The sequence below is a fragment of the Megascapheus bottae genome, chromosome 1 (assembly GCF_031878675.1).
Source record: "Megascapheus bottae isolate mThoBot1 chromosome 1, mThoBot2.hap1, whole genome shotgun sequence".
NCBI lineage: Eukaryota > Metazoa > Chordata > Mammalia > Rodentia > Geomyidae > Megascapheus > Megascapheus bottae.
The window spans coordinates 93,658,207-93,671,836 of NC_143509.1; the positions used below are offsets into that span (position 1 = coordinate 93,658,207).

At 37.6% G+C, this 13,630-nt stretch overlaps 1 protein-coding gene across 1 annotated transcript in view; it reads right to left on the minus strand.

Annotated features, from left to right (window-relative positions):
* Window positions 1–13,630, minus strand: part of Adamts5 (ADAM metallopeptidase with thrombospondin type 1 motif 5) — a 44,502-nt gene that overhangs the window by 23,519 nt on the left and 7,353 nt on the right. Inside the window, exon 3 of the mRNA XM_090348364.1 lies at window positions 9,693–9,825. Coding sequence (XP_090204490.1) covers window positions 9,693–9,825 — 133 coding nt within the window. The remainder of the gene's footprint in view (window positions 1–9,692; window positions 9,826–13,630) is intronic.

The following is a 13,630-nucleotide window of genomic DNA, read 5'->3' on the forward strand; positions in this document are numbered from 1 at the left end:
TAGTTTATAAAATCTGTCTCAAACAATACATAAAGATAAACAGGGGTCCATTCAGACTTTGAGTGGTATATTGATTTTTTTTAAGGAACTCACAGTTCACAGAAAAACAAAATCTCCCCTAAAACTACTAAAATTGATTCAGTCTACCAAGCACCAATCATTAGAAATCCACTGTGCAGTTCTCGATGCTTTCCAATCTAGGAGCCAAATACAGTGGGATTCGCTTGGAAATTTCATGCTGGCTTAAGAAGGTAAAAATAAATCTCTGAATTTTTATATTTATTTGAATTCAAATTTTATAGTTTAAAACTATGTGTCATTTTGTATTCTGTTTTATAAGATAATCATATGGATATAAGGAAGTAACAGTCTTTTCTTCCAAATAAATATCAATAGCACATTCCACATGCATTTTTATTATTGCATCAAGGGATTAAGAGAGTAGATTTGAAACTTTTGATCTAAAATACAGGCCACATTTATTCATCCTTTGTCCCTACATTTCTCTTAATGACATTTTTGTCAAATGTATAATATCAGCCTGGAGCCAGTGGCTCATGCCTGTAATCCCAGCTACTCAGATGACTGAGATTTAAGGATCACAAATGCATCAGTGGTACTGATGCTGTACTGAAAGTGCTATACAACTTGTGGGTACGGATGTGAGGGAAAAACTGGGAGAGGGAAAGAGTGACATTGTCCAAAAAAATGTACTCTTTAACCTGCCTTATGTATCTTTAACCTCTTTGTATATCACCTTTACAATAAAAAATTAATTTAAAAAAGAGAAAAGGTATATTGTAGTCAGAAATTGCTTTGTTAAAAAACAATTTCTCTGTACAACTACTTAAAGAAATAATGATAGTATTAATAATAATAATAATAGAAATAGAAACTAAATAATACAGGTTATATGGGAAGCATGAAATTCACTTAAAAGGGCTGTGAAGAGTAACTAGATATTGTCTTTCATACAAAAAAGCTAGGCACATACTTTAAATATCTCAGTTATATCAGCCAGGTAGTTTATGTTTAAATATTCTGGCTTAGGGCTGGGAGTGCTCATCTAGCATGCACAAAGCCCTGGGTTTGATTCCTCGGGATCACATACCCAGAAAAAGCCACAAGTGGTGCTGTGGCTCAAGGGTAGAGATCTAGCCTTGAGAAAGCCCAAGGACAGTGTCCAGGCCCTGAGTTCAAGCCCAGGACTGCCCCCCAATACATACATATATATATATATACATATATATATATATATATATATGTATTCTGGCTTAATCTGATGAATCAGTAGAGCTATTATTTTACATCACATTGGGACTTTTGTGTTCCCCAAATTTACCTATATACCTATAGAAATTAGTTGCCCCCTCAATATACATACTGATAAGAAATCCTACAAGATAAACTGTCATTCTGAGCATGCACCAATCTCATTCCACTTCACTGAATCTAATAGGAGTCATGGGTTTTATCAGATATTCAAGTCAGGCAGAAATGCATTTTGTGAAGGTTAACTGAAGGAGACAGTCTTCCGAGGGAAAATGAACTTTCTGATTTCCATGAGGAAAGTCTGTCAGCAGACTGACAAAGGCATGCTCTCTCCAAGCTCCAAGACAGACAGAGTCATGGGGGAAAGGGAAGAACATTGAAGGTCTCACCAAACAGCCAGTTCCAGAGGGGCTGGAACCCAAGCACAGTGACAGACCCTCGTGACTTCTTTTAGGAACTGGACCACATTGAAAGGAAAGATCAATGTGAGGAATGTTGGATGCTCCTCAGGAAAGATGTGACTCACATACTAAAGATTACAAATAGGAAAAAGATTAACTTGAAGCAAAGTTTCTGAGTCTCCCAGTTCTACTTCCATATCTGATGTCAATCTGAAATGTGTAAATATTGAGAGCTAACTGGCAGGTATCGTCCAAGGAAGATAATGCACAGTGATAACGGAAATTTGGAATCTAGAAAAGGGTTTTTTTTTTTTTTTGCCAGTCCTGGGCTTGGGCTTAGGGCCTGAGCACGGTCCCTGGATTTTCTCAGGCTAGGGCTCTACCACTTGAGCCACAGCACCACTTCTGGCTTTTTGCTATGTATGTGGTACTGAGGAATCGAACCTGGGGCTTCGTGCATGCTAGGCAAGCACTCTACCACTAGGCCAAACTCCCGGCCAAGGAATCTAGAAAAGTTTAAATATCATGTCACAGCTGGCAACTGTGAAACTGGAATAAAATTGCACAACGATCTACTGATTGCCAATGTCAGACTTTAGCTTTAGATCTCTGCCTTTTTCATGGATCCTTTGTTCAAAACTAATCTATAGGGATGTTTTCAATAATTGATGTGTATTTCTGCAAAAAGTAGCTCCCAGGAATATTAGCAGTGGGTGAGATGAAGATATTCATACTCCAGAGAGTAAAACAGCCCTTGTAGAATCAGGGGGGAAAAATGCTACAGAAAGTGTTCATGACACGCTGTCTTAGTTTCTTGTTTCCATTACATGAGTTGATGATGAGCTATAGAGGAGTATAGAGTGACCTAGCCAAAGGTGAGGTACAGGAGCAAAGAGAGGAAGGGTGGAGAGACCCACTCAGAGAGGAAATTCTTCCCCTTAGATACAGTAAAAAACATTTCTTTCTAAAGAGTCAGAGAGTAAGAAGGGAATGTGTGGGAAAGATTTAGAGCAATTTGGAAAGCTACAAGAAGAATTTTGAGGAAGCTCCATCAGTAAAACAGGATGTAAAAACTAGTGAGAGAAAGTTCAGACCAGTTGACAGATGGCCACTCACAGTCTAGGTCTAAAACAGAATTTCTAAATCTTCCTTCAAGAAAGGATTAATATAATTTGCAATTAAAACTGTTTGAACCCAGTCGACATGCAAAGCATTGAACAGTATTTGGCCTCAGCAATTTTGTTTATATTTGGATCTTTCTTAGCAAATACTTAATTCTCCTGGGACATAATTGGAAACTTCCCATCAAAATCCTGAGGTAACTAGGGGGCCAACCTCCCTCAACTATTGGATTTACCTGATAATAGCTTTTGTGTTTATATATTAAATTAGATTCAACTAAAAGCCATAGTAAAATTTTAGAATAATGAAACTGTCTAATCCATAAGAACTTTCCAAGAGATGTATTGGAGAAAAATGAGACATTCTACAACCCAGACAGTATTTCATTGTTTGCAATCATTAGTAAAAAGTCAAGGAATCAATTTTATGTGCGTTGGTAGAAAAATGCTGATCTATACTTAATTATATTAGTTTGTATAATAAAAATGTCTGTCTTGCTCATATTCATCACATAAAATAACAGTAGGAAGGAGTTTATTTGAATCATGTCATGAATTTAGTGACATTATGTCAAAGCAAAATGTATGTGCTGAGGAGTCTGAGTTTTATTGTATAACCATTGGTTGCCTCATCATTTTCTAAAATGATAATATCCTTTTGATACTGACAACAGGTCACATATAAGTAAATAAGTGTTATATTTGATATTGTCAAAAGGATCTTGTTGTCTCAAACAGACAAGTGCATCTCGTGTTAGGAAATCCACAGTTCAGGGCTGAGGCCACACTACCTCAAAGCAAATTGTTGGACTGACTATTTATTCAACTCAGGTATTACTGTATGACTGGAATTGGTTTATAAAATGGAGTTCAGGGAGAAAACTGGTTGTTTTTCTAAACCTTGTTCTGCAAATTAAACCAAATTTCAAGTTCTCATCTCCTGATCCTAACTGACCAATGATGGAGGGGACACAGCACCATATCCTGCAAAAATGTCACAAGAAGCCCTGTAATGTGTTTACTTGGGAAAGCTCTGGTCAGATGAAGCATCTGTTTCTTCATGAGCTCATGTTTGTGTTGTACCTAATTTTCCAGCTGGGATTATAGAGGGGCAAGAAGGTTTTGCCAGGAGTTCCAAAGCGAGTCAACAGCTCACATGGGATCTGAATCTAGAATGAATTGAAGAGACCCACGAGCTCCAATGATTAGATCATGTGCATCCATTCCAACAAGAATCCTCACAGAGAAACAATATCAATCTTAAACATGCGCTTAGTAGCAATAAGTGTAAATGGAAATGTGGTATCAGTGATGTAATTGGGTCAAAGAAAACTTAAACTTATTTCATCATTTTAGGAACTCTGGAATTTCCTTTTAAATGAAGTTCAGAGTTTTATAGACTGAAATTGAATACTACTTTAAAGAGTTATTATAAGAGAGTAGCAAAATCAGATGAATTGGGTTCAAATATTAACCTCATAATATAGAAGCCATTGACCTTATGTAAGTTTAAGTTGACCTTGATACCAGTTTTCTCCTCTTGGAGGAATGTCTGATCTCAAGGAATTTTGTGAGCACTAAATGGTACTGAAGATGCAAAATGAATAGGACACCTGAATGATGTCGATCAAAGGAGGAGCTGCCTTTACTTCTGATCTCTTAGATTTGTTCTACTTTTAACTAATGTGTGTGTGGGTCTTCAGTGGTTGTCATAAATTTTACTATAATGAAACACCTCAATTTGGAAGGGAAGGGAAAATTTCCTAATTACAAGGAATAAAATAAATTGCATAGTAGTGCGATTTTATGTGTTATGCCACTTTCAACTTACTAGTTTCCACACATATGGCAGAAAACCAACAGGCCTCCCCTAGAGAAACACAAATTTAGATCTGATTTTTTTAAATCAATAAACACTAAACGTCTCAATGCAGTTTACATGTATATCAAAGGGCCTATTTCCACCTTTCATCTGAGGGCCAAGAAAGACATTGTATGGCACTGCTCCAAACTGGATAGAAAATCATGCTAGGTTTATGTGGATTAAAGTACTAGGTCTGTGGATAAATAAATGACCCGAATCCTAACTTCCTTTTTGCTTCATAACTTATGGCCAGTGGGATCTTGATTCTAAGCCCTTGGCTTTGGTCTGTCTCATTGTGAAGGCCTTCCTAACTTTCCAGAATACACCTTTGTTTCAGCTAATCATCCATTGATGGGAGCACAATCCCCAGTACATGAGAATGCCCAGAGAACACCCTCTAACCACAAAAATAGCCATGCTGTTGTGTCTCTACCACTTCTGGAATTTCAGCTGAGTATTGAATCTTTACAAGAAAAAAAATCAAACAGAAAACCCAAGAAACAAACCTGCTTGGACATAGCTCAGGAAAGTCATAGGCGTCTTGTACAGTGTGCAGTCACTTAGTACATTTTATAATTAACTACACCAAAGCCGACCATTGGTATGCTGCAAGTTATGGGTTTCATTAAACAAGATCGTATTGCTTTTTCCTAGCACATTAGGAAGCTGGCTCAATATCAATACAATTAGTGTATTTAAGTGCCATGTGTGCAGCAGATGAAATACTTGTTATTACAAGTCTCTCTTTTAAAAAATGAACAAGTTAAAAATACCAAATCAAAATGGAAGCGTACATCAACTTGAACATGTTTCTCCAGTTCACATTAGGATGTTACAATGGCAATTACACATGCCTTCCCACCCAAGACACAGGGATGAGGATAGGGTTTGGATGATCTGAAGTAGCTCTATGAAATGTTCTGACAATCCAGCCAACATTCCATTCCCATCATAGAACGGTATAGAAGGAATTAACATGATGGATAGACATGGTAAAACATCGGATGGTAGTTTTGCTTGATTTCTGTGTGTGTGTGTGTGTGTGTGTTTCATTTTCAGTCTAGGAATGTTCTTTTTAATTGACGGGAGTAAAAGAATACTGAATGCTGAGTACTTTTTCTTTGTTCATAAGATATATCTGACTTTGTACTTTAAGCCACCATCACGCAGAGAAAAGGGAAGCCACTAGACTCTCTATGAAAACCTGTAAGTCAGTTAATGAAAGTGTGATTCTTCATTAAATATATCCTGTGACTGCTTGAGGAAAAACTAAAGCTCAGGAATTATGAGAGCAGCCTGGATAACTTCCCCCAGCTTGTGTTTTTGCATGCAGTGACACTGTTTGCACAAAGCATACTGCACATTTTGGAATGAGTTTTAGGCAGACAAGAAACACTGGAAAAATGAGGTTTCAAAAGACCATTTCTATCACCATACATAAAATGTACATAAAACTTCCAAATCCAGTCACTTGTAAGCCTCTAATTTTTTTAAAAAAAGGGAGGAAATTGCATAAGAATAATGGAGCAGGATTAGAATCCAGACGATGGGGAAGTTGGCTGGGTTGGCAGCTTTATTAGTTTCATGCCTAAATCTAAAAATTGAGGAACAGGTTTGGATTACAGAAGGTAAAAGAGGCCATAAGGATCAGACTACACACAGTGGAGTAGAATATTTTTTGTGAGGTTATCTTTTCTAAAACTTTTAAGGCTCACCCTCTATAATGTATGAGATGAAAGAAGAGAGGAAAATTAAATAAGAAATTAAATTAGAAACTAAAGTGAACAAAAGCCAGATTTTTTAAATGTAAAGAGAATTAAAGCCATATTCCACTACCTACAAAGCTTAAATACCTCAGATTTGTGATACAAAGATAAGATTAAGTTGTTGGTATTTTATTGAAGAATAAGTTACAGAGACTTGTAAAATAAATAGAAATGATCCAACCATGAAATTAAAGGGGACACAGGATGTAAGCATAGAGCAGTAATTCAGGTTTGATTTTGTATATAAAGCTCATCTATGTCCCACATTTTTATCTCGCATAATCCCGGAAAGTAATTTTGTATTTTTAAGGTAAACGTACTATATTTTTCAAAACCTATAGCCCACATAATGCTTTTATATAGCTGAAATATGTTTGCTGATAGTTTTTTCTGCAGCACTGGGATATGAACACATGGCTTAGTATTTCCTGGGTAGGGGCTTCTCTTGAGCCAAGCCGTTTTTGATTTAGTTTCTTTCAGATTTTGTTGATTATAGACCAAGATCCTCCTGAGTAACTTTTTCACATAGATGGGATAGCATATTTGTGTCACTATGCCCAGCTTGCTGATTAAGATAACTTTTGCTTATCCCTTACCTCTCTCCCAGGCTGCCCTTGAACCATGATTTTCCTAACCTTCGCCTTTCAGGGAATCTGGGATTGCAGTTGGCAACATCATAAGTGGCCCTTTTTGTTCTTAGAATGTAAGCTCCCTATGTTTCAGATTGCTGTGTTTCCAATTTGAAATTCGCCTATATCACCCCAGGGTGACCTGAAGAAGCTATTCTTTCCAGCTCCATTGGCTTGAGAGTCAAGGCAGCTGGTCCTGAAGAAGCTGCTTTTACAGCCATCAGGCCTCTCTCCATGGAATCTCCCAGATGCTGATAGTGTGTGATAACACATCACTGAGGGTCCGCGGGAGACCAGGAAGAAATAACCCTCACTTGAGCAATGTGTAACCTCTTCAAGACCAGGAGCTAAAGTTCCTAATCCTGTGGATGGGTGGAGCTCGTCTATTTCCTCCCCCCACCCCCGGAAACGCTGTGTTACAGAAGTTCTTTCGCTCTGAGTAATGGTGATTAATTACTCACATAATATTTTTTTTTTAAAATCTCCTCTTTAATGACAATTTGGGGAGGGGGCTAATTCCTCTTCATTTCTACTACAGAGTGGGGATGTTACCTTAAACCCTTATTGTGTAGCATTCTCCCACTAATTCTCTCATGCATATAATTGGATATGTAATAAATATTGATTACAGTTCTTCATTAGTGTATGTTTCATCAGCTAGTTTCATAAGGCTGAGTGTGAGACAAGTGATGACATAATCCTCACCCTCAAACTCAAACAGCTTGTGCTTTACAAAATATTTTCAGGCACATTGGCTCTGCACGGGAGAAAGAGAGCGAGTCCAGTGTCATAGTCAGTATACAAGATAGGGAATGCCAAAGCTAAGGCAGCAAAAATACCACATAAGTTAACCCAACCAGGAACTGGCATTGTGGCTCGAGTGGTACAGTGCTAACCTTGAGCTGAAGAGCTCAAGGACAATGCTCAGGCCAGAGTTCAAGTCTTATGACCGGAAAAAAAAAAAGATAACACAACCCATGCTGAGACACAGCTAGGACTTGAGCTCAGATCTTTGGCCCTTGAGACCAGAAATGTTCAATATATTGAGCTGAAGTATTATCATCATGGATGCTATGGGATAATTATTTCCTTCAAGGTTTTATGCTTCTGTTATTGCTGTATAGATGATAAGAAGAGTGTCAGGATTATTAATGGCATAAGTAATATTTAATAGTTGAAATGTAACCGCTTAGCTGCTAATCTGTTTAGATGTATGAAATTACACCTTTTAGTTACTTTGAGCCCACAAAGAAATGTGTAACAGCTGGAAATTGACCTGTGTGAAAATATGTTCAATAGAGGCTTTACTTTCCATTTAAAAACTACAGTTTTATAGCCAGGTGCTAATGGCTCATACCTGTAATTCCAGCTACTCAGGAAACAGAGAATGGGAGGATCCAGGTTTGAAGCCAACCTGGGCAGAAAAGTTGCTGAGATTCCTATCTCAAGTAAGCTACCAAAAAGCCAGAAATGTAAGTGTGGCTCAAGAAGTAGAGCTCCAGCTTTGAGCAATAAAAGCTAAGGGACAATACCCGGACCTAGATTTCAAGCCCTTGTATTAAATTAAAATAAATAAATAAATAAATAAATGCTATGATTTTAGCTTTTAAAATCATACTCTGCTTAATAAAAAAACAGAAAAAAACCATTGTGTGAGACTCCCCAAAGACCATGCTAAGAAATGATACATAAATAAACCAAATCAAAACTAATGAAAACAAATTAATGAAAAAAGCAAGATAATACATGCAATATTTGCATATAATTAATAACTACTGTCTATATCATTCCTGATTTGTTCGCTGAAGGCCACCCCATGAACTATATAGGGTAAACTTATCCCTTTGTTTCAGATATGAACACCAAAACTTAGAGAGTTTAAATAATTAGATTAATGAAACACAGATGGCAAGAATATTTTAGCAAGTAGTGAACACAGATGTGTCTAGTTCTAACATCTTGTCCTAAGCACTAAACCAGTTTCTCCCATACCTAGTAGTCTAGATCAATGATTAGGAAACATATATTCTATAGTGTGGGGATTTCTATAGTGAATAAGACTCAGATGTATTTCTTTTTTTTTAATCTTTTAGTGAATATAACAAACAAATTGAATATGTGACATTGTGAAGCAGACTTTGTTTTCTGTATGCTTGGTTTCAGTGGCCTTGCTATTAGGAAAGAAAGAAAGCTTTGCCCTAGTCACTATCTTTGACAGGAACTAACTCTGATCACTCATGATAGAGCAAAGCAAATTTCTGTGCAAACTGATTAGCCCTGGAGGAGTCTTGAATAACTCTAAAAATGGCTGCCTCTACATTCCATAGGTGACTGTGACAAATTCTGTCTAGGAATCATTTAGAGATGTTTGCAAAGACAGGAAGGAGGCAAAACAAGTAGCCCAGTTTCTCTGTAACTTTTCAATGATGCTCTCAGAAGGAAGCATCTACTGCATTGCTGACATTGCTTTCCTTCTCCCGCATTAGTTAACCCCTAAAAGCGCAAACATAAACAAATTTAATCCTCCATGGTCCAGCTGGACCAGAAGAAATCTGGAATTAATCGCCAAGTATTTTGGTTCCTGTTGCAGCTGCTACAAGTGTTTGATTTGGCGAGGGAAGAGAAAAGGTCCTGCATACCAATTTCATGAGCCACGGTGAACGCTGCGTGGAGGCCGTCGTCTTCAATCACTGCACAGCTGCGCTCCGGAGAACATATGGTCCCAACGTCTGCCATTCCCAGGGTGTCACATGAATGATGCCCACATAAATCCTGCCCAGGAGAAAGAAAGAAATCATTAAAATCAATTTACATCCAGAGGGAGCCACCATGCTCTGCCACTTGCTCACCCAAATGGCAAGACTGGGAAATGTTTATGGCATCACCTGCTCAGCCCTGGAAATACTCCAGTGACAAGCGCAAGACAGCAACTCTGCTGAGCTAGTGTGGGACCCAGTGCCATGGAAGGAAAAAGAGTCTCAATTACATGTAAAAAGATGTCTTAGGTTGTAGCTTGTCCAATACAATTCCAGCCATTTGGGCCTTCACAAAGCTGTGTATGGAAGGATGATTTCCACAGATCATCATATTTAGGCAAGTTCTAGTAGTCTGACCTAAATTCATGCTTCTATGATCAGAAGATTGGCTTAAATAATTTGTTTTCCATCACAGAGCACTAAGCTATTACCACATTTTTGGACACAATGTCTTGTGTGTGATCTGAATAGGAAAATAAATTTTCCTTCCTATGTCTAACTCCTCAAAAGCTTATCTCTTAATATCAAAACTGGGTTGTAATTTCATACACTGAATCTTTGGAAATTTATGAACTCTCATATTTAATTCAGTGTGTGTCAATCTGATCAAGCCTTCAGAAATACAAATAATGCAGGTAGATTGTATGTACATAGCTGAGTGTATATATCTTTATCTGTGTGCATGTGTGTGTGTGTGTATGTGTGTGTGAAGTAAAATCTGGGAGTAAGTTTCCAGTTTTCACTAATCACTTCACTAATAGGCTTGAATGAAACAAAAGGAAATGGCCTTCCTGTTGTAAATGAAATTAAAGCCCAAATCATATTATCTCTGTTTGTTGCTAATCAATTGCTCATTAGAGGCCATCAGCCTCCTTTTCCTCTTTGAATTTTGTGAAATGCACTTGGTGTTTTGCCATGAAAATGTGTCCATGTGACAAAATTATGAACAGAAGCCCTTGTTATTATTCTAACTGAACTGATTAAACCCTTTGACTACACAGGCACACTGTTATTTTTCCATAGCTATAATTTTTAAACTGACCATTTTTGTATCTCAGTCATGCAATTCCAAACATAAATAAATATGCATATTTATTTGTTTATAATACCATGTACATAATCTAAATGTGGAAGTAGGAAACCATGAGGAAGTGTACATCATATATATATATATATATATCAGAAGTAAAAACGCTGATGTGTGCTTTTCTGCTTTTCCAATGTGGATCTGAAGGTAAATATATACCTGTCATATAAAGGTTGGCTCTGCTAATTCACAATCCAGTGTCTTATCAGCACTATATGGAGAGTACTGCAATGGAAGACCTGGTGACATGGAAGGTATTAAAAGTATGGAAAGATAGAACTGTGACCTTGTGGTATGGTGGTGTGTGGCATGTGTGATAAGAGTGGAATACATTGTACAAGAGCACAGACATTGTGTGACCATCACTGTGGAAATCTTTGAAAAGATGATGAGTGTGGCAAAGCTTGTGACTTATCATGGGATTTAGGACTATTGATAACACCGAAGGCCTGTTTGTGACAACCAGGAAGGGGACAACGAGCTAGCAAAATATGCTGCTTAGAGAAGTAATACAGAAAGTAGGATAGCTTAGAAAATCCAAGCACTTAGTACTTGATAGGGAAATAAGTCAAGTAGGCTGAATGCAAGAAAATGGAACATGAAATAGGCTTTGGAAGATTTCTTGCTTTGATTGACAGACTGGTAACAAGTAGCACAGATATGCTGAGATAAGGAGTTGAAAGAAAAACAAAAAGGCTGTGAGAGAACATGTCATCCTAAGTGTAGCAGTGTCCTTACTCAAAAGAAGGGAAGCACATTCTGTACAAGACTTAAATAACAGGGATCTTTGTTTCTCTAAACATCACCTCCTGAGAAGGGCAGCAGAAGAGTTTCCAAGGAGAGGACTCAAAGCCTCTCTCATGCTTTTCAGCTTACTTATTTGACAGGAGAGACATGTTACCACTTGAGCCATGCCTCCAGCCTTATTATTTGCTACTTATTTTGGAGATAGATTCTGAAGGACTTGTGTTTTCCAGGCTTCAAATTGAGATCCTCAGATCTCAACCTCCAGAGTAGCTGGTATTACAGGAGTGAGCCATCTCAGCCTGAGATGTCTACCTTTCTATCTAAGCAAATTTTACCAAGAAGAGATTAGTGATAGAAAAGTTAATAATGGAACACATGGCACAGGATTTAATTACAACTATTATACACATTCACTTACATAATGTTTCATGGGTCTGATTCTTATAGTTACTTTATTTTTTCTAAGAGTAACATGAATTAATCATATTAATGGGTTTAGTGTGACTTTTTTCCTACCCAAATGCAGTACATTGACCAAATCTAACTTCCTGTCATCCATTCCTTCCCACTATCTCACAATATGGACCTGATTCTGGAGGCATATCATTTACGTTTCTGGCTACCTATGTAGTAAGAGTGTTATTTTGTATTTTAGCTAGAAAGAGGATCATTACAATGACTCATATTGTACAATCTCTGTCCATGCAGCCAGATATTACTAGATGGTTCAAAACACACAGCTAAGAAATCCAGGTACATTTCTTCTTAACCCAGTTATTGCAGGTCTAGAATATGGCTGCTATTGTGGTAAATGCTGACATGATAGTAAATAAGTGAAGTAAAATTCAATCTGGTGAGCAACCAATACAGTTTCACAGATCCTCTTTAAGAGAAGGATATGTATTGGGTGTCAACGAACTGTTATTACCTTGATTGAATCAGATAGTCTGGGAAAAGAGGTATTTTTATTGAGAAAGGACTTCTAGAAGCATCTTGGCTGGCATTAAGCAAGTTCTGCTCTATTCTGTCCTGTATTTCCTTCATATCTTGTGGATGTTTTGGACCTCAAAACATAGTCCAGATATTCTTTTTTTCCTCTTTGATTTTGAACTTTTCTTCACTGGATCCATGGCCTTTAGCTTTCTAATACTGAGGCTTTAATTTGGACCATCTTGAGCTTTCCCTTCAGTTTTTTAGATTATTGAGATAATTTCGTTCCTGTAGGATTCAGTCCAGTGACAGGCCAGATGGCTCATTGCAAAACATCCTCTGACTGCTGCTGTTTCCCCCTTACTATACTTTCCATTGACTTCCATTTAATTTACAATGTGAATTTCTTAGCATGGTGCTATGGATTGGATTGGGTCCTCCCTAAATCCCTAAGTGGGGGCACAAGCTCCCAATGGGACAAGGTTTAGAGATAGGGATGATAAGGAAGTAAATGAGTTTAAATGAGGTCATAGGGGAAGGGTCCTGATAAGAGAGAGAATTCAGATTTTTTTTATCAAGAGTAGAACAGAACTGCCACTCTCTGTGTCTATTCGTTTGTCTCTGCCTCTCTCTCTCTCTCTCTCTCTCTCTCTCTCTCTCTCTCTCTCTCTCTCTCTCTCTCTCTCTCTCTCTGTGCACAAAAACAAAGGAAAGGTCTTTCGAGTATATAGTGAGAAAGAAGTCTGCCTCACCACACCCTAAATGAACTAGAACCATGACCAGATACTTTGCAGCCTCCAGTCCTGGGAGAAATTCCCTTGCCACTGTTACATCTACCCAATCGCTACAAATGATATATGAAATTTCTTCCTTAATCTGATTATTATTGTCTTTTCTGACCAATTAATTATGCAACTAATCAATTATCATTCCTGTCCTATCACAGCTCATTCTGTATATTTTATAGAATCACTGCCTTGCCTGTGGCCATGACAGATGCTGGTTTAGTTCTACCTCCACTTATGAGTGCTTGTCTAGCATGCATGAAGACTCAAGT